A 21600-nucleotide genomic window follows, 5' to 3' on the forward strand; every position below is an offset into this window, starting at 1 on the left:
TTCATGAAGAAATAGAAGATTTCAGAGAGGAAAAAAGAACGAAAGGAGTCAGAAAAATGGAGAACAATTAAGGGTTGTATTTATAATACTCAAGAGACATATTTCGAAAAAGAAGAATATTGGGACTGGAGAGATAGTACACTAGCTAAGGCATTTGCCTTGCACATAGCCACACTGGGATCTCATATGGTCCCCCAAGCCTATCAGCAGTGATTCTTGATCAAAAGCCAGGAAGTAAGCACAGAGCATACTCCGTGTAGCCCCCAAACAAAAATAAACAAAAAAGGTCCATGTCCTCTAAAAAGCATTATAACATGGTCTTTGAGGTTTAGTCTCTCTTCTCTTTTTTTCTCCCCTTCCCACTCTCTCATAGAAATTATAAAATGAGCAGAGTTCCACATCTGGCTTTAGCAATATGCAGCATGGAGAGAGAAGAGAGAAAAAAAATCAAAAATTGTAGTAAATTATCAAAGACAGCAACTTAGAGCTAGAGGTAACTGTAATGTAGCACAAGCATTATTTTTGTTGGTTGTGAAATGTCAGTTGGAAGTTATTTTCTCCTGATCTCAAGAGGCAGACGTAAGTAAAATATATATTTTAAATTTCATCCAAATAAAAGTTTTCTTAAGCTCTAACCCCTCCCCTAACCATCATTAGGTCTTATTGATCTATTTCCTAAAGGATTTTTTAAATATTTTAATAAGGCTTCATAGCTACTGTGACTTAATATAAGTGGTAATAAATCTTTTTCTAGAATAACAAAATAAAATCTTTTTTCTATTCTTCACAGTTAACCAAAGAGATATTTCTAAATTACAAGCCTGATGTGTCACCTCTCCACATTCCAAATGCAGTTTAGTTTTCAATGATCTCCAAAAATATTTAAGATGTGTCAACATAAAGCTACTCTCAATAAGCTCCAGCTCATTTCTTGCCAACTGCAGTCTTAAACTGCATTTTCTAGCCAGACTGAACTAAGTATTTTCAGTTCTCCAAATAAGTCACTTTTTGTTTTATGTTTCTGTGTTTTGCACAAGCTCTTTCCTTTACCTGAAAACTTTCACCTACCACCTTGTATTCCTCATGTCAGCAAAATTCCTTCTTAGGTCAATGTTAGATGGCACTTTCTTCAAGAAATCTCTGAACCCATAAAACTGGGTCATTGCTTTCCCTACTAGACCCTCTTATCTGATTTTATCACAAGAGACCATAAACTGCACAAAAGCCAGGAATGGTTCTAATGTAGCACCAATCCTTCATCTATAGATATATATTTCTATATGAATGATCACTGTGAATAGTGCCACATTTTAGTTATAAAGGGGAATATAATTTGAAATTTAGGAGCATTATACAATGTAACATTGGCATCTACTCATTCTAAAATATTTTTGTGATTTATCGTATGCAAAGAATAATAAGAGGTGAGAAAAATTACAAGGAGAACAAACAAAATCTTGGATATGTGACAGTCCCAGAAGCTGACACTTTTGCATATAGAAAAAGCTGCACATCCTCAGAAGATAAGCAGGCTTTCGTGTAGAACATTACTCTATATCCTGCAGAAGCAGCAACTTGCCACAGTAGTACAGTCTTAGACAAAAATTTTTAAAGTAGCAAAATACATGCTCCCCTGATGAGAGATATTATGAGGTCTGGACACCATGCTGAGATTCAGGTCCTTGGTCTGAGGCCTAAGAATCAGAACTGCCAGGGTAAACATCAATGATTAGCCGCTCACATAAATGATTTTGTTTAAAAATCAGGAGAGAAAATAAAATCAAGAATAGAATACTTATATTTCCACCCCCATATGAATCTATAAATCTCACATCTGCTATTAAATCATTTGCAAGTACATGCTTAACTCACAATATAAAAATCACCAAGTTGGTACTGTTTTCCTCTCCGTCGTCCACACTGATGACTATAAATGTCCTTGTGAATAAAAGGAAGCACATTTGTTCTAGAAATTGAATGACAAAAAGAAATGTAAATTTGCCCAGTCCCTCTAGGAAGTAATTGCTTTGAACACTATAACAATGTTTTATTGCATACCTATTTTTCCCAAATTGCCGATATTCATAAATTGTAAGAGACCGGTCATGAGTGAAAAAGAACCCAATCAGCTCTCTGCAAGCATCACGTCCATTTCTGGGAATACATAATAATATCAAAGAATTTCAAATAGAATAATTTTTGAAATGAATAATAAACTAGTCTGTCAGACGGGAATAACTTAACTTCCTCGAGAGTATGGTAATAAATAAGAGTTATGGAAAGCCACAGGGAAAACATGGCAAAGTCTTAAGTTGCAACAACTTGAGTGGAGGAAAAATATTCTATTGTACTAATATGATTATGGATATATTAAAATATAAACAATTGGAGCCAGAGAGATAGTACAGTGGGTAGGGCATTTGCTTTGCATACAGCCAACCTGGCTTCAATCCCCAGCATCCCATATGGTCCCTAAACATCCCCCCAGGAGTTCATTCCTGAGTGTAGGAACAGCCAGGAGAAACCCCTGAGCATGGCCAAGTGTGAACAAAAAACAAAAAATAAAATAAATAAAATAAAATATAGACAACTAATTCAACAGACATTTAAAGCAAAGGGAAAAAAAACTTTGAAAGTGGCGAACTTCAGAAAAGCTGCTCATGTATATTTATTTTTGTCATAAAAATTTTTAAATTGATTTAATATACATAACAATTTTAAAGGATATTTTATCATTAATATACTCAAAAAGACCAATTTACACTATATACTGCTAGAGGCTTGTAATAATTTAGCAACAGATTTAAGGATCACCTTCCTTGCCATTTTATTTCATCTATTAATAAATATTAACTTGAAACTACTGAAATCCACAATACTTAAAAGGAGAGAGACAGAGACAGAGAGAAAAAGAGACAGACAGACAGATACACAGACAGAAAGGCAGAGAGAGAGAGACAGAGAAAGAAAGAGAAAGAGAAAGAAAGAGAAAGAGAAAGAAAGAGAAAGAGAGAGAGAGAGAGAGAGAGAGAGAGAGAGAAAGGGGGAAAGTGTCTACCATAGAGAAAGGCTGTGGGGAGGGGGTGGCAGGAGGGCAACTGGGGACACTGGTGTTCGAAAATGTGCACTAGTGAAGGACTGAGTATTGGGAACATTGTATGACTGAAACCCAGTCATGGAAAATTTTAGAACTGTGTATCTCATGGTGATCTGATTAAAAAAAAATACACAATTTACTTGAGCAATTATGATAAAATTAACTAAAGCAGCTTTGCAGTTTTGATAAATGTTTAAAGTTCTCTACAAGGAATATATACTTAAAACATTTCTAATACAGCTTTGGAATCATATGTTTGTTGTTTTTTGGGTCACATCCAGCAGCAGTAGTGCTCAGGGGTCACTCCTCGCATTGCTCAGGGAAGCATGAGCTGCCAGAAACCAACCCAGACCTCCTGGTGGTTAGCCCTAGAGCCTTCTCTCAGGTTCAACAATAACTGCTAAAGTAACTGCTAATGAAAACACTTCTATTTTCCTTTTAAATTTTTTTTTAACTTTGGGGCAATACCATGAGGTGCTTGGGACCTGCTCCTGGCTCTATTCTTAGTGATAGCTCTGGCAATGCTCACAAGACCAAGTGCCACGAACCAAACCCAGGTTTTCTGCATACAAGTCATGTGCTCCAGTCTGTTGTCACTTCTCTGATTCCAAATACAATTTTTGGCCATACCCAATGATGCTCAGGTCTTAGATTAGTGATAAGAGTTGCTCTTGGAGGTACTTGGGGGACCATTTGTTGCTGGGAATTGAAACTGTGTCTCCTGTGTACAATCATGAGATCAACTCACTGAGCTCTCTTCAGCCTACAATACATATATGTTCAAACTTGCTATGACCATCAGACGAAATCGTCTGGAGCGATAGCACAGTGGGTAGGGCATTTGCCTTGCACACGGCCGACCCAGGTTTGATTCCTCCACCCCTTTTGGAGAGCCCAGAAAGCTACCGAGAGTATCTCTGTCCCACAGCAGACCATGGCGTATTCTATATGCCAAAAACAGTAAAAACAAGTCTCGCAGTGGTGTCCACTCTGAGCAAATCGGTGAGCAATGGGATGACAGTGATACAATGATACTTGCTATGACTTTTGCAACACTGATTTATAGATATTACCCAAAATATCTACTACAATTTACATCTTCACTTCATGTGACTTAATTTAACTATCTCAATACTGCTATTTCTACTTGAAAATATAATTTTAGAAACATAAAATGTTTAAGTGTGATAAAATTATAAGTACCTTGATATGATTCTACCATCAAACTGCACTTTATGAGAAAGCATTTTTTCAGTTAATGTAGAACGGGTTTTTATCCTGTTAAAAGAAATACATTTGTCATTAATTATGTCAGTCACCCATGTTTAAACAATAAGTTCTGTTGATATTTTAAAAATCACAGATTGAATAAAAATGAAAGAATAACAATCCTCTTTTGCTTCAGATTGCAAATTGTAGCCGACAAAAGAAAAGGCCCTGATATAGATATAACACATAGACTACTTTTATGGTAGAACATATATCATCAAAGTGCTCTAAAAGTACAGTTTATTTTCTTAATTTTGTGCAATTAGAAGTGACAAAAGTCCACATTTCTGCCACTATATTTACAAAATAAACTTTCCTTCCTTCTGACAAGAAAGTGATGTGGAAGAGTTTCTACCTATGAGTTAGATGCTAACTGTAGCATTAGGCAATCATGCAGCCATCAGGCCACCGTGTCAGAATGAACAATAAGTTGACAAGGAATCTAGCCCAGAGCTGTGCCATCACTGAGCCACTGAATTAGAACCAACAAGTGACTAGCTGTAGGCAGCTGGTTATATTAGACAAATAAAAATGACTGTTTCAGCCACTATCCATCAGGTTTTCAGTTATGGGTAATTGAAAACATTCCTTACTGAAAAAAGAACAATGGAAAAATAGTGTTATAGCTTCCAGCTTTGGAAAAAGTCCAGCTAAGAGACTCAGATATGTTAACCAATTTTTACAGTCTTCAGATAGCACTGAAGGATTTCACAAACTAAAGTTCTGTTTAATAATATGAAGGAAAATACAAATGGGCATACTTTGGTTTAAAACTTACTGATTCATCTTACTACTAATAGGCAGTAAGATAATCCTTTAAATGAAGAAATTGCAAGCTTCAGTAAAGTACCTTTATTCCCGTTCCAAAATAACCATGATACAGCATAAAGCTGCAAGTATAATGAAATTGTAATCACGTAAATAGTAAATATATTCAGTGGTGGTAACTGAAAAGTTCCACCTCTATAAAACTGAGAGCTGTGAAAGCTCAGCAGAATACAGAAAACACGAATCTGAAAACCAAGTGAGTTTGTTTATACAGAGATATAAGATCTTAGTCATCGGAACCCAATTTAATCCATTGGTACTAATGTGTTTATAGAATGTCCATTATGTGCCTTAAGTCATTAAAAACACTGAAAAATATTGTAATAAAAGATATAATCTCCTATTGTTTACTGATAACTTCCTTGGCACCAATCATTGTTAAAAATTATTCTAAGGTAAGGGTTTATTTAATGCTTGCAATAACTCTAGAAAGTACTATAACCCCCAACCAACAGATAAGTTTTACAGTCACAAATTAACTAAATTGCCTAAGGGCATATGTATATAACACATGGCAGAGCCCAAAACACCTTGCTCATAACCATTGTAATAGTCCCCAAAGGTGGACAGAATTCAGAGTTTAATTTGGCGATTCATTGAAGCTATAGATTCCAGGAGTCTTAGCATTTTCTCAAAAGATATAAAATGTAAACTGCGATTTATATTTAAAAGTGGAAATACAGTGGGTAAATTACTTGGCTTGCATACAGAGAACCCAGGTTTTATCCCTGGCATGACATATGGTACCTTGTACCCATCTAGGAGTGATTGCTGAATCAGGAATAAGCCTTGAGCACAAACAAGTATAACCTCAAAACATAAACCAAAATGTAAAACTCCTGATTGAGGCAGTAGATAAACAATACATAGCCTAAGATTTCAATACACAGTTTTTTAATCAGAACAGAAGTAAGAATCAGACTGACAAAAGTCAAAATATGAATTTTATTTTTGAAGCCCTTGGAAAACATGTCTTTGCAATGCAGCAACAGCAGGCTAATTATTGGGGGGACAGGGTTGGGTCACACCAGCCAGTTCTCAGGACTTTCTCCGTGATCTGTGGTCAAGGACCATTTCTGGCGGTGCTCAGAGAGCCATACCAGGAGACCAAAACAAGGTCAGTCACATGCAAGGCAAGAGTCATAACCTCTGCATTATCTCACCATCCCTAAAAAAACTAATACATTCTTTTGGGAGGAACCATATAAGACTTAATAGAAAATACTCCATCATACAGCTGGTTCCCAAGAGAGAAAAGAATGGGCCCAACTACAACATATATCAATTCCTTCTTCCAACTCTGAAATAATAGTCCCCGCAAGTGGGAAGAAAGAATGAGAGGAATTACAACTATATAGAGAATTCTTATCAATAATTCTTTAATTCATCTCAACAACCCTATAGGATCTTTCATGGAACTCTATATTGAAGAAAAATTGGGCCATATTGAAAGCAAACTTTCCACAAGTATTTAATATAATTAAGACAGGATAAAATTGGTGCAAAGATACAGAATGAGACTAAAGAAGAAGCCTAAAGAAGAAGCCTAGAAATCAACCTTGCATTTATTTTAATTTTACACTAAATTGTACATTGCATTAAATTTCAGAGGTACAATGAAGTTTGCAGAAGGGCAGAGACTTTTTAAATCACCACCCCCCCAAATACACACACACACACACACACACACACACTTTCCCTTCCTTTTGTGTTTATTGTCATGACAAGTAGGGGTTGCACACTTAGTGTAATTCACTCTTTGTGGGGACAAGGACCCTTAGTTCCAGTGCTATCAGGATAATAGCACTGTGTGGAGCAGTCCAGGGATCAGAAACGCATCTCAGGTCTAGCAAGGAGGGCGCTCTACCAATTGAGCTATCCCCATTGATTCTGAAAGAAGATACACGTGGCTAATGATACATAGAAAACTTGATAAACTGGTCTACATTAAAATTGCTTCTGAGGCCCAAACAATGGTACAGTGGGTAGGGCACTTGCCTTGCACGTAGCCAACCGGGGTTTATCCCTGGTATCTCATATGTTCCCCAGAACACTGCCAGGAGCAATTCCTGAGTGCAGAGGCAAGAATAAGCCCTGAGCATGACCGGGTATGACCCCAAAGCAAAATGAATAAATAAAAATGAAGTTGCTTCTAAGTTTTAGTTCTACATGACCAAACAGTTTATAAACATTGTTCATAATTATCAGAAGACATGATCAAGAAGAAAAAAAGTACAATAACGTAGGAAAATATATGTCCAAAAACATAAACAAAAAGCATTGGTACCTAGACTATATATGTAAGTTTTACAAATCTCTATGAAATGGATAAACACATTAAAAGGACTTGCGGTTAGGGACCACTCCTGGTAATTTCAAGAGACCATGTGTTGTGCTGAGGATCAAATCCAGATTACTGCTTGCAACAAAAATGGGCTACAGGTTGTACAATTTCTCCGGCCTCCAGGGAAATTCTATATATGAGGATATTTAGATGACAAGATGAAATTTAGAAAATATACAGGAACAAGTCCTCTTGGGGAGACTGGCAAGCTACTGAGGATATTTTGCCCACATAGCAGAGCCTGGTGAGCTACCCATGACGTACTTGACATGCCCAAAACAGTAACAACATGCTCTTTGTGTTCCTGGAGTGAACAGACACCATTAGGCTACACTAGCACAGGACAGGGACAAACGAAGACGTTACTGTTGCCCTCTCAAGCAAATCAATGAACAATAGGATGACAATGATACAGTGATACAATGTTAGGAATAAATGTGCTCAACTTCTTTGTTTGCCAATAAATTGCAAATGAAAATCACCAGTATAATATACCTACTTTAAGCATGAAAATTAAATATATAAACAACACCAAGCACTGGCTAAAATATTCTTACTGTATATTCTCACTGCAACAGATAAGCATCAACTGCAGCAACCACTTTAGAAAAGTATTTGGCAATATTTTTTAAATGCTGAACAGATGCGTCCTAAATGGTCCAGCAATTCCATGTTGCTAAGTATGCACTGAGCATAAATGAGTGCATATGTTCACCAAAGGCATACACAAAAGCTCATGGCAGCACAATTCATAAATAACCAAACTTCCATCAACATCTGTGAATAAATAAATTGTGGTATATTTAGACAATGAAATCCTAAACAGCAGTGTGAATACAAAACAACTCCAAATGACATCATTGATAAAATTCACAAATATAAAAGATGGGCAAAAGGAGTTAGATACACAAACCCCCCAAATTCTGTGATTTTTATGTAAATTTATAACCATATATTATAATACAAAGGTTAGCTAATGTGGCACAGGAAATGGTAACTGAAGGGGCAGTGTTGGGCATTTCTTCATCTAGGTGTATGTTCTAGTTTCTGAAAATTCAAATGATAAACATTAAAAATTCATACATTTTGTGAATGCATGTTTTACTTCTATTCAAAGTTATTCCGTTTTGTATGCGGGAGGGCAGGGGGGCACACACATCAATGCTCAGGAGTTACTCCTGGCTCTACACTCAAGAATTATTCCTGGAAAACAAATTATCTAATGCTTCCTTTTCAACAGGTCTGACTTTAGGGGAGAGACTCTCCAAACAATAATAGTGAGTTTTGTTGAAATATTGTATGCAATCAAAGTGAAAGTAAAGTGAAATTTATTAGTTACACAGGCGGGGGGGGGGCTTAGGGTGGGGGGGCTAGGGGCGTAGGGGGGTTAGGGGTGTGAGGGGTGGGGTGGAGCTATACTGGGATTCTTGGTGGTGGAATATGAGCACTGGTGAAGGGATGGGTATTCGAGCATTGTACAACTGAGATTTAAACCTGAAAACTTTGTAACTTTCCACATGGTGACTCAATAAAAAATTAAAAAAAAAAAAAGAATTATTCCTGGAGGTACTCTGGGAGACATATGGGAGCCAGGAATTGAACCTTGGTCTGTAAGGCAAGTGCCCTACTGCTTTGTTATTTTTTCCAGGCCTCCAGTTTACTCTTAAAAAGAAAAGTTTAGGCTTCCCACTTCTCTGTTCAGCACATTCTGAGCATCTCATGGAGCATCCTATTTTCATTTTTTAAAATGAAATTTCTCATTTTCCTGGAAACAATTACTTATTTAAATTTTATTGAATCACTATGAGATAGTTACAAGCTCTCATGTTTGGGGTACAATCACACAATGATCAAACACCCATCCCTCCACTAGTACACATTCTCCACTATCAATATCCCCGGTATACCCCCCTTTCTTGCCCTTCCCCTGCCTCCATGGCAGACAATATTCCCCATACTCGCTCTCTACTTTTGGGCATTATGACTTGCAACACAGACACTGAGAGGTCATCATGTTTGGTCTATTATCTACTTTCGGCACACCTCTCCCATCCTGACTGATTCCTCCAGCCATCATTTTCTTAGTGATCCCTTCTCTATTCCACCTGCCTTCTCCCCTCTACTCATGAAGCAGTCTTCCAGCTATGGGGCAATCCTCCTGGCCCTGTATCTATCTACTGTCCTTGGATGTCAGCCTCATGTGATATTATTCTATACTCCACAAATGAGTGCCGTCCGTCTATATCTGTCCCTCTCTTTCTGACTCATTTCACTTAGCATGATACTCTCCATGTCTACCCATTTATAAGAAAATTTCATGACCTCATCTCTCCTAACAGCTGCATAGTATTGCATTGTGTAGATGTATCAAAGTTTCTTTAACCAGTCATCTGTTCTAGGGCACTTGGTTTGTTTCCAGATTTGGGCTATAGTAAACAGTGCTGCAATGAACATAAAGTTACAGACGTCAATTCTACTGTGCTTTTTTGCATCCTCGGGATATATTCCCAGAAGTGGTATTGCAGGGCCATATGGAAGGTCAATTTATAGTTTTTGATGAACTGTCTATATTGTTTTCCAGAAAGGCTGGACCAGTCAGCATTCCCACCAACAGTGAAAGAGCGTCCCTTTTCCCCCACATCCACACCAGCAGAGGCTGCTTTTGTTCTTTTGAATGTGTGCCAGTCTCTGTGGTGTGAGATGACATCTCATGGTTGTTTTGATTTGCATCTCCCTGATGACTAGTGATGTGGAGCATTTTTTCATGTGCCTTTTGGCCATTTGTATTTCTTTTCTGAGGAAACTTCTGTTCATTTCTTCTCCCCATTTTTGGACGGGGTTGGAGGTTTTTTTCTTGTACAGTTCTACTAGTGTCTTGTATATCCTGGATATTAATCCCTTATCATATGGATATTGGGTAAATATTCTTTCCCATTCTGTGGGCTCTTTCTGTATTTTAGTCACTGTTTCTTTTGAAGTGCAGAAGCTTCTTAGTTTGACGTAGTCCCATTTGTTTATGGTTGCTGCCACTTGCATGGTCAGTGCTGTTTCATCCTTTTTAAGATGCTTTTAGCTTCAATGTCATGGAGGGTTCTGCCTACATTTTCTTTTATGTACCTTATAGGTTCATGTCTGATATTGAGATCTTTAATACACTTTGATCTGATTTTTGTGCTGGCATTAGACAGAGATTAGAGTTCATTTTTTTGCAGGTAGCTATTCAGTTTTCCCAGCACCACTTGTTGAAGAGGCTTTCCTTGTTCTACTTTACATTCCTTGCTCCTTTGCCAAAGATTAAGTGGGCATATATTTGGGGGCCTGTGACAGGATATTCAACTCTGTTCCCATGGTCTGCAGGTCTGCTTCTAGCCCAATATCATGCTGTTTTAATTACTACTGCTCTGTAGTAGTTTGAAGTTGGGGAAAGTGGTGCCACCCACCGTCTTTTCCCCAAGGATTGCTTTAGCTATTTTGGGGGGTTTATTGTCCCATATCAATTTCAGGAGTGTTTTGTCTATTTCTTTGAAAAATGTCATGGGTATCCTGATAGAGATTGCATTAAATGTATATAGTGCTTTGGGCAATATTGCCATTTTGATCATGTTAATTCTCCCTATCAATGAACAGGGGATGTGTCTCCATTTCCTACTGTCCTCTTTTATTTCTTGAAGTAGTGTTTTGTAATTTTCCTTGTATACGTTCTCACCTCTTTAGTTAAGCTGCTTCCAAGGTACTTGATTTTTCTGAGGTACTATTGTGAATGGGATTGTTTTTTTATGTCTCTTTCTTCCCTTTCATTATTTGTATATAATAGTCATGGACTTTTAGGTGTTGATTTTGTAGCCTGCTACTTCATTATATCATCCTATTGTTTCTAGGAGCTTTTCTGTAGAGTCTTTAGGGTTTTCTAAATATAGTGTCATATTGTCTGCAAAAAGTGATAACTTGACCTCTTCCTTTCCTATCTGTACACCCTTGATATATTTTTCTTGTCTAACTGCTATAGCCAAGACTTCCAGTACTATATTGAAAATGAGTGGCGAAAGCAGGCAACCTTGTTTTGTGCCCGCTTTTAGTTTTTAGTTTTCAGTCTTTAGGTTTTTAGTTTTTCCCCATTGAGAATGATGCTTGTGGTAGATGGCCTTGACTATATTGAGGGAAGTTCCTACAATGCCCATTTTGCTGAGAGTTTTCATCATAAACAGGTGCTGGGTCTTGTCAAATGCTTTCTCTGCATCTATTAACATGATCATATGGTTTTTATTATTTATTTTATTCATATAATGAATTATGTTGATTGACTTGCGAATGTTAAACCATCCTTGCATCCATGGGATGAATCCTACTTGGTCATGGTGTATGATCTTTTTGATGAGTCGTTGGATTCTATTTGCTAATATTTTGTTGAGGATCTTTGTGTCTGTGCTAATCAGGGATATCAGTCTATAATCTCTTTCTTTGTGGTATCTCTGTCTGCTTTTGGTATCAGGGCAAACAATTTTTTTTATTTTTTAAAAAAGAAAAATTTCATTGTCTTGCACACAGCTGACCCAGTTTCAGTTCCTGAAATGACATATGGTCCCCATTGCCTCTCCAGGAGTTCTGAGCATAGATCCAGAAGTAAGCTCTGACCACTCTACTCCTGTAGGATAACATTGGGTTTGTCCTTTCAGCCTTGCCGCAGAGAACTCAGTGCAATGTCCTTTCTGTATGGACACAGGAAAACAGTTAATATTATGCTTTGTAAATTGGGAGTTGATTCACTCTAATAATATTTACTCCTGGGCATCTGCTTTCTCAATTCAGTTGCCCTTAGTTCCTAGCACCCCAAAAGTAGGGTGCCAACAAGGGATGGAATGGACCCAAGGCAAGCTGTGAGCTAACTTGGCATCAAAATGGGCCAGGCCAAAGCATCACAACACTCAACTATAAGTTGAGAACTTGGTCAAAGACAAATGCTGTCATTATCCAAAAGTAATGACGAGACTAGGACCCTGCTGGGGTTAGGAAGACTAACCTGGCCTGAGGACTGTGGTCTAGAATGTATAGTAAATGTCCTCAGGAAGACCCAAACTTTAAGTTTGATATATCTCTTACTGTGCTCATACAGAATGACATTGCTAGAAATATTAGAAGTAGATTTACTACAACTATTTAAGTGGATTACTAGCCAAAGAAAGAAGAAAGCGACAGAGCCTCATTGGGATCCCAAACTTGAGCGGATCTCCTAGTAATCCAGAGTAATCTCCTTAGATGAGATTTTGTTAATCTCCTGGAGGAGTGGTTTTACCCCTCTTTGTTGATTTGTTAATGTTCAACCCACCTTTGTGTCACCACCCTATGTGACTGCTATATAAACTAAGACTATAACAGAAGGAAGGGAGAAGATACAGAAGTGGAGGGAGAAGATGCACAAGAAGGGAGAAGACACAGAAGCAAAGGGCAGAAGACACAGAAGCAGAGCACAGAAGTGGGGGGAGAAGACACAGAAGCAGAGCACAGAGCAAAAGAGAATCAGGGAGTCATTGGAGCCAGAAGCAGGGGAAAGAAAGAGCACAAATGAGTGAGAATCAGTCAGAGTCAGAAATGAAAGCGAGTGAGAATCCAGAGACTGAAGCAGCAGGGCTCTGGAAAGAGAGATCGGAAAAGAGAGATCAGAAGAGACCAGAGGAGAGACTACAGAGAAGAGTCAGAAATAGAGAGACAGACAGAAGAGAGCACCATGGCACACACAGAAGCAGAGCACAAAGGAGGAGCCATCCCAATCCGGTCCATACACACCGGCTGGAGAGCACCAAATGCAAGTGGCAAGAGAGCTCCCCAAGAGCCCGCAAACAACACACACACATCACACCCTCTTTCGTGCATGCGTTTGTACTTTTTCACACCTCCACCAAAAAAGTTTATGTGTCACACTTGAATCCTGCAAGGTGTTCATATACTATTTCCAAGAATATCACTCTATCACTGTATCTCTGTCATCCCATTGTTCATCAATTTACTCTAGTGGGCACCAGTAACGTGTCCATTTGTCCCAGCCCTGAGATTTTAGCAGCCTCTCCTTACTCATTTTTCCCAATGATTGGAGGCTCTTTTCAGGGTCAGGGGAATAAAACCTGTTATTGTTACTGTATTTGGCATATCAAATACTCCACAGGAGTGTATTGATTAATTGTAACCTTAATTCCAAGAATATAAAGATATTAACTCATGAGATATAATAGAGGAGATTTTGCACATTAATATAAGATGCTTTAAATGAAAAAATAACCCAGAATTATCCAGGTAGGTTCAATCAGTCCAAAGTGCCTTTATAAAAGAAAAGCAGAGGGATATGTGACTGCAGAGATTTTCTCTTGCACATGGCATTATGCGTCAAGGGTCAAGGGATAGACAGCCTTTCAAAATTTAAAAAGAAAAACAAAACAAAACAAAAATCCATGAATTTTTCCCAGGAATCCTCCAGAATAAACACAGCCCCATTAACTTTGACCTAGGTGTCTGACCTTAAGGACTATAAGTAAATGCATTTGTTTGCTTAGAAACTTCTCTTCATGGCGATTTCTTGCAGTTGAAATAGGAAGCTAATACACAATATTGAAAAATACTTAAATGTATTAAAAACAAAGGCTTCCAGAAAGTAAAATAAGAAAAAAATAAAAAAGAAATACATAACTATTTTAAATAAAAAAAGGGCTGAGAAGATAGCTCAAATGGGTGAAATGCATGTTTTACATGTGCAAAGGCCCAAGTTTGATCTTAGACACTGAATGTCCCCTGCCCCAAGAACTGCTGGCTATAGCTTAGAGACCCCTGAGCAATCCTGGGCCCAAAACGTACTGCATTACCAAAGGCCAGTTTAGCCAGGAGGGTCCCCCAAGAACCAAATCATTGTTTGGGAGGTTCCTATTGAAAAAAAAATTACAAGTTAAATCACTGGATAATAATTAAAGACATTTAGAAAGAATTACTCCAAGAATTGGTAAGTTTTTCTGTCTATTAAAATTGGTGGATGTGCCCCATACTGAGCTGACTTCACGGGGATGCTCCAGATGGAGAAGGTGCAGTCTCCTCGCCTTCTCCAGATGGAATCCCAGTGACCATGAGCTTCTACAAGCAAGGCTCTGGTATGTGGGTGTCAGGACTAATTCTTTAAACTGCACTGGAATAGCTCCCTATAGAGATGTTTCTGTAACTGAACCATCTATAATTTAGAATCTCAGAAGTGCATAGCCGCTAACATGGCCACGCAACTTTTCATGATATGCAAAGTGAGCAATGGAAAATACATAATATAGCTTCTGCCCATGGAAGGCAGACTTGAATGGTGGTGAGAAAATTTGAGCAAAATATCATTCCCAAAAGTAGAGAGAGTATCTGAGCAATTGTCTGCTATAGAGGCAGGGTAAGGACTGGGATGGAAGTGGGGGAGATAATGGGGACACTGGTGGTGGAAAGTTTGTACTGGTGGAGGGATGGGTGATCGATCATTGTATAGCTAAATCTCAAACATGGAAAGCTTTGTAACTATATCTCACAGTGGCTCAATAAAAAAATTTTTTTAATTAGTGGATGTGTCAACTATAAGTAAAGTTAAGTGAACTGCATTTGAAGACTGTACCAACCCACATATTTCATAAACTAGAAATAAAATGCACATAAAATGACTTTTCAACAATACTAAATTTAATATAACATTGAGACCCAACCACTGGAGCACACATGCATCTCCTACTCATATATTCTAAATTTGCAGAAGTAAACACCGACAAGCTACAGAGAGTATCCCACCCACATGGCAGAGCTTGGCAAGCTACCCGTGGCGTATTCAATATGCCAAAAACAGTAAGATAGGTCTTATTCCCCTGATCCTGAAAGAGTTTCCAATCGTTGGGAAAGACGAGTAAGAGAGACTGCTAAAGTATCAGGGCTGAGTGTAATAGAGGCGTTATTGGTGCCCACTCCAGTAAATTGATGAACAATGGTGATACAGTGATAAAGTGATATTCTTAAACTACAGACAAAAAATGTGAAAGGGAGAGGAATGGAGTTACCCCAATATCTTAAAGTAGAAGATCTAGTGTCAAAAATCAAAACTTTCCATTTATTTTATATGATAGGAAACAAAATGAACAAAAAGTCTTTTCAGATTCAAAAATACACTCAAAAATATATTTAGAATCTCAACATTTTACCAAAGTCTAACCTTACTTTGTTTCATGCAATGTTCTTCTCCTAAATCGAAGAGGTGCTGCCTTTGAATCTGGAAGGACACAAGTATTTTCTTGTTTCTCAGAGACTATGTTTTGCTCCGGATCGCTGATTACAGCCCTATATGGGAAAATACAAAATCTGACAATTAAACATGGTAATGTAATGTTCTAGCATTCATAGATTAATAAAGAGTTGGAACAGTTCATATAGACATGCAAATTTCTACTGCTGGTAGAATGCTAGTTTATCAGATATTAAATAAATAAATTATAAATTTAATAACTGAATCAAATCATAATGGTCATAGGCTAGAAATAGAGTTCAGCAGACCAGAACACATGCTATGTACACAGGAGGCCCTAGTATGATCCCCATCATGCATCCCTGCCTGAAACTGTCAGAAACAACCCCCAAACACAGAGATTTTAAAGGCATGTGCTAGATACAATCACTCAGATGTCAATGTAGAAAAGAATAGAATCCTCATGGGCTTCCGTGTCTAAGGACAGGGAGATGAACGGGAGTCCAGAGACGACACTGAGGACACAGTGGGAGGAAAATTGGCAAATAAATGACACTGTGCAGGAAGCCAAATCCGACAAACAAACAAACAAAATGTTTCTGAAAGAAGCAAGTGTTCAACCTAGACTGATGTTGCTGATGAGCATGTAAATGGGAACTGAGAAATCTCGGTTGATCTCACAAGACGGATACCACTGGTTATCTTAGGGAAAGACATTTTGGTATTATGGTGGCGATGAAAAAATAAATAGTGAGATACTGGGTAGAGAGACATTAAATGCATACATATGGTAATACTCAAAATAAAGATTTTTACCAGAATAAATTTACTAAGAGGATGTGTATGGCAAAGCACATAGAAATAGCTCCAAATAGGGCTGGAAAATAAGCCAGAAGTTAAGATAATTGCCTTGTATGCAGCTGTCTCTGGTTCAGCATCCCATAGGGCTAATTCCTGAGCACTGCCAGAGCAAATATAATCAAGAACACTAAGGCATTAATTTAAAAAAACTAACTTTTAGAATGTTATCATTTTTGCCACTTAATTAATTACATTTTTTAAAAACATAAATTGTCTTGAAGACTTCTGAGGCTATTCGGAAAGTTTTCTGAAAGTCTATACTAAATGCATGCTTTCATGCAACTTAGCAGAGCAGGTATTAAAATTTAGTTTTCAAGGCTTTGAATTTTTCTACTAGATTAGTCCCAAAGTTCCCAAAGTATGCATTAAGTAGGACAATGGGGAACTGTGAGATACTTTTTATTTGGTGAGGAGGGCCCTTCCAGTGATAGAGCCAGCCAAGGTCAGAGGTTCAGCGTGATACTGCCTACTGCAATGCAATGCTGCTTGAGTCCTGGAGTGCCAAGGACCACTAATGCCACTCTAGCAGTGCTCCAGAGCCACAAAAGTCACAACCATTAGTGGTGATGATGGAAAGGGGGGAGTTTGGGGTCTTAAGAGCTATCACCAGTGATATTCAGGGGCGGGCAGGGGCAGGAGGTTCTGTGAATCAAGCCAGCATTCCTGATCTCTTCCTAGCCCTTTTTTTTTCTTTATTATTTTATGGTGGCGATGGTGGTTTGGGTGGGGTGGGACTAGTGATAGTGGTGGTGGGCCACCCTAATTTTTGAGGGAGATATAATAACAACCTTTATTGAACAGCAGGAAAACTACTCACTGAGGGTAATTCATAGCTCCATTCAATAGAAAAGCATACTACACTCCTTCGATGATGGAATTCCTGAATTCCTTCAGTGATGCAAAGCTGTATTTTCTATAGTTGCTGTGATTAAAAAGAAAGTGCCATGCGAAAATTAAAGTGGGATAGGGAGTGAGGAGAGGAGCATCCTAAACAACTCTAACATAAGAGAAACTATAGTGTCCAACAGCTGCCCACCTCCCATTAGTAAAGTTAGCTATAGTTACTTAAGAATGAGGGGGCTGGAGCAATAGTACAGCAGGTAGGGCATTTGCCTTGCACGTGGCCAATCTGGGTTCAATTCCCAGCATCCCATATGGTCCCCTGAGCACCACTGGGAGTAATTCCTGAGTGCAGAGCCAGGAGTAACCCCTGTGCATCGCTGGGTATGACCAAAAAAGCAAAAATAAATAAATAAATAAATAAATAGATACTTTGTTTTTCTTTCAATGTCACTATAGTATTTTTTCAAATAGCCATCAAGTTGTTAGTAGTAAACACCTATTGCATTGCTCAGGTAGTGAATATTTAGTAAACAGCATCATCGACTAGTTCTATCATCCCAGGAGTGTTACTAAACACTGAATGCAGTGAACAGAAAAAGGCTGGAAAACTCTGAGTGACCATGTGTTGATCAACCATGGATATGGGTGTCATGCATAGAAAAAAGAGAAAAAAGAAAAACAGAGGCTCAGTGAAAACAGGATGTTCTCTAGACCAGTTACACCTGGATAAGAGGTCTATCATCATTTGCTCAGCAACGGCTTGCTGCTTCTTCTCTGCAGCCACAACTTCCTGAGAAGAGAAAATTATATTTTACATAGTCACGGTCCATAAAGAAAACACGAGTCTTAAAACATAAATCTCTATGATTTCCTCTTCAAATATAGATAACTATGGCCATCAATTATAATGTTAAATTTGAATTAATCACGCTATATTTTCTGAGAAAGTGGATTTAAATTTCTACTAAAAACCTCAGAAATTTCTAACTGTCTTTGCATTTTTCAGAATTAAAGAAGAAAATATGGATGCTGCTCTCCTGGAGGGATGCCCAGAGAAGTCACAGCTCTGAGTCCTCCACCCTAATGTAGTTTGGTCTAAAGCAATCAGTAAGGTTGGAGAGAGTGCAGGGTTTCAGGCACTGGCATTGCACAGACTCCTGCTTGATCCTTGGCACCACATATGTCCTCTGAGAACCACCAGAAATTATCCCTGATAGATAAGCAAAGAACAAGGAGTAAGCTCTGAGTACCAATGTGTGTGGCCCAACAACCACCACACCAAAACAAGTTTTCACAGCAGTTGAGACTGAAACTGAATTTAAACCATTAACCTGTTTATCACAAACCTGGGGAGGGGGGGCGGGAGGAAGCCTCCCGTCATAAAAGGATAATGAATATAATCTATTAACCAAATAGCATATTTCTCAATTACTGATTTGATCAACTGTCTTTATACTCTTCTAACACATCTTGAAGTGTTTTTAATACACATTAAGGTAAATTATGTTGAAATATTTGTTATTTAAATGCAGTTAGTCTCAGCAGCTCCAAATTTATCTGGGCCTAGGGCGTGCCGGTTACACCCTCTTCCCATGAGTCCCTGGGAGCCCCAAGTGTAAAAATCGAATACCTCTGGGTTAGGATTCTTAGAAGATGGCGCCTGCCATGTGGGTGCCGCCGCCGCTGTTTTCCGTGCAGGAAGACAGGGTGGGGAGGAAAAATCCACCCCCAGGCAGCAGATAAATTCGGAGCTGCTGAGAGTGAAGCGGACCTTCTGCGCCTAAAGACTTTGATTCCAGAGACTTCTTACAGTAATGCACTGGGACTGTGAGCTGGGCTATGCAATATCTGGCAGAATTTTCCCTGGACTTTATACAGAAATCCAAAACCAAGACTTAGCATCTATAATTGTCAGCAATGTGAAATGGTTCCTTTTTAACAGGTCTGACTTGGGGGGGGGGGGAAACTCCAAATAATAACAGTAAGTTTTTGTTGAAATATTGAAGGTTATTAATGTAGCAGCCACCTCTCTGGACTGTGAACTAAGCAAAAGCCCACGCTGGCCAAGAAGAGGAAATATCCCTCTTTCCAGGTTGTTTCCCATTTTCAGGGAGAAACACAGCATGGTGTACACCATACTTTGAGGTGCGGGAATGGGGGTGGGGGGGGGGAAAGGGAAAAGGAAAAAGAAAAAAAAAGAGTTATGTACTTGGAGCAGTGGGGCTACATATCTCTTCATTCCCAGCAATGGAAAACTAATTATCAAATGCTTCCTTGGTAGTAGGTTTGTCTCTCTTGGGTGGAAACTCCAACAACTATAGTGAGTTTTGTATTGAAATATGGAACGTAATGAAGGTAAAGAGAAAATGAAGTGAAATTCATTAGTTATACAGTAGGGAGTAGGGGGTGGGGGCGGGGGGTATATTGGGGTTTTTGGTAGTGGAATATGGGCACTGGTGAAGGGATGGGTGTTTGAATATTGTATAACTGAGACATAAACCTGAGAACTTTGTAACTTTCCACATGGTGATTTAATAAAAAGTTAAAAAAATAAATGCAGTTAGATTAGAATACAACAATAACTCACTATTTACAAAGGTAAATGGAAGATTACAAATTGAGAAATAAAAATTGTTCTATTATTAGACTCCTAATTTCTGCCACTTAATTTTCTGTTCTCACTGATTATTATAATAAATGACATCAAGCAAGATAATGTGAACTTGAGGCTGGAGTGATAGCACAGCGAGTAGGGCATTTGCCTTGCACTTGGCCAATCTGGGTTCGATTCCCAGCATCCCATATGGTCCCCTGAGCACCACCAGGAGAGGTTCCTGAGTGCAGAGCCAGAAATAACCCCTGTGCATCACCAGGTGTGACCCAAGAAAAAATTAAGAAAAGATAATGTAGACTATAATAGAAGTGTTGTGGCACCAGGGCAATAGTACAACAGATGAGGCACTTGTTTTGCATGTGGTCAACCCAAACTCAATCCCCACTAGCACATATCCTTTCCTGAGCACTGTCAGAAGTGACCCCTGAGCACAAAGCTAGGACTAACCCCTGACAACTATCAGATGTAGTCAAAACAAGCAAACAAAAAAGATTTACAATCTTAGTAAGAGTTCTCTATTTGAAACAAAAATTAAGAATGAGTTAAAAAAAATCACAGAAATGAAAGTTAGAAACTCCTAAAACCCTGACAAAGATGGGTATGTTAAATAATAGTCTATAAAGAAAATGTTTCTGTTGGTAGAAATTCAAAATGCATAGTATATAAAACTTAGCCTATAAATAATATATATGTCCCATATAAATACATTTTGAGGTAGAAACTTAAGGTACAAATTAGTTTATAGTCATCCAAATATACCCCACACAAAGTTCATATCATTCAATATATATGTATATATCTTGTGTGCCCTAAGCTTATGACACTTTATAATTTTTGCCTAGTAATTATAAGTTAAAATTTTAGAAAGATTGTACAACTAAAAGTAAAGTAAGAAATTATTAATACTAAGGATGATCCAGAAAATGAAGAGACGAAAACACAAACAAATAGGCAAAATATATCTACATCAGCCAGATGCAAAACCCAAAAGCAAGCAAGAGAGATAAGATTTATGAGATTCAAATGCCCATTCAGAAAGTGTACTTTCAGTTTGGACACTGATAGTGGCATGGACTTCTAGAAAAAGTTAGAACCATTCAGGGACACTAAAGTAGTGGTCTGGGTAAACACAAAGCAGATAATTTTCTTTTTCTTTTTTTTTGCTTTCCTCGAGCAAAAGACACACTACTATCAAGGATCTGGAAACAGTGATGGTGGAAGTAGAAACAGACATAAAGTAGAGACAGACATCAATATACCCCAGGTTTGGCACTTGCCACGTTTCTGCCTAAGATATGAACTTCCTTTCTTTTACCCTATGTCCTCCATGACCCTCATCTGCCTAAGATGTGGTTACTTCTTGGCATGTCTCCCCACTGAAAAATGACCCATACTTTGCACTTCCCAATCTGGAAAAATGCATGTTCTCTAAATAAATATTGCTTTGTCTCACAAAAGCAAACAAATAAAACTACAACAGCAACAAAAAAAACACTAAGTTCACTGCT

At 38.2% G+C, this 21600-nt stretch overlaps 1 protein-coding gene across 1 annotated transcript in view; it reads right to left on the reverse strand.

Annotated features, from left to right (window-relative positions):
* CAPS2 (calcyphosine 2) overlaps nt 1–21600 on the reverse strand; it is a 59122-nt gene that overhangs the window by 18856 nt on the left and 18666 nt on the right. Inside the window, exons 7-11 of the mRNA XM_055118397.1 lie at nt 18201–18268; nt 15750–15869; nt 4301–4375; nt 2059–2154; nt 1873–1966 (exon numbers count right to left, since the gene is read on the reverse strand). Coding sequence (XP_054974372.1) covers nt 1873–1966; nt 2059–2154; nt 4301–4375; nt 15750–15869; nt 18201–18268 — 453 coding nt within the window. The remainder of the gene's footprint in view (nt 1–1872; nt 1967–2058; nt 2155–4300; nt 4376–15749; nt 15870–18200; nt 18269–21600) is intronic.

Source organism: Sorex araneus, chromosome 10 (genome assembly GCF_027595985.1).
Source record: "Sorex araneus isolate mSorAra2 chromosome 10, mSorAra2.pri, whole genome shotgun sequence".
NCBI classification, from domain to species: Eukaryota; Metazoa; Chordata; class Mammalia; order Eulipotyphla; family Soricidae; genus Sorex; species Sorex araneus.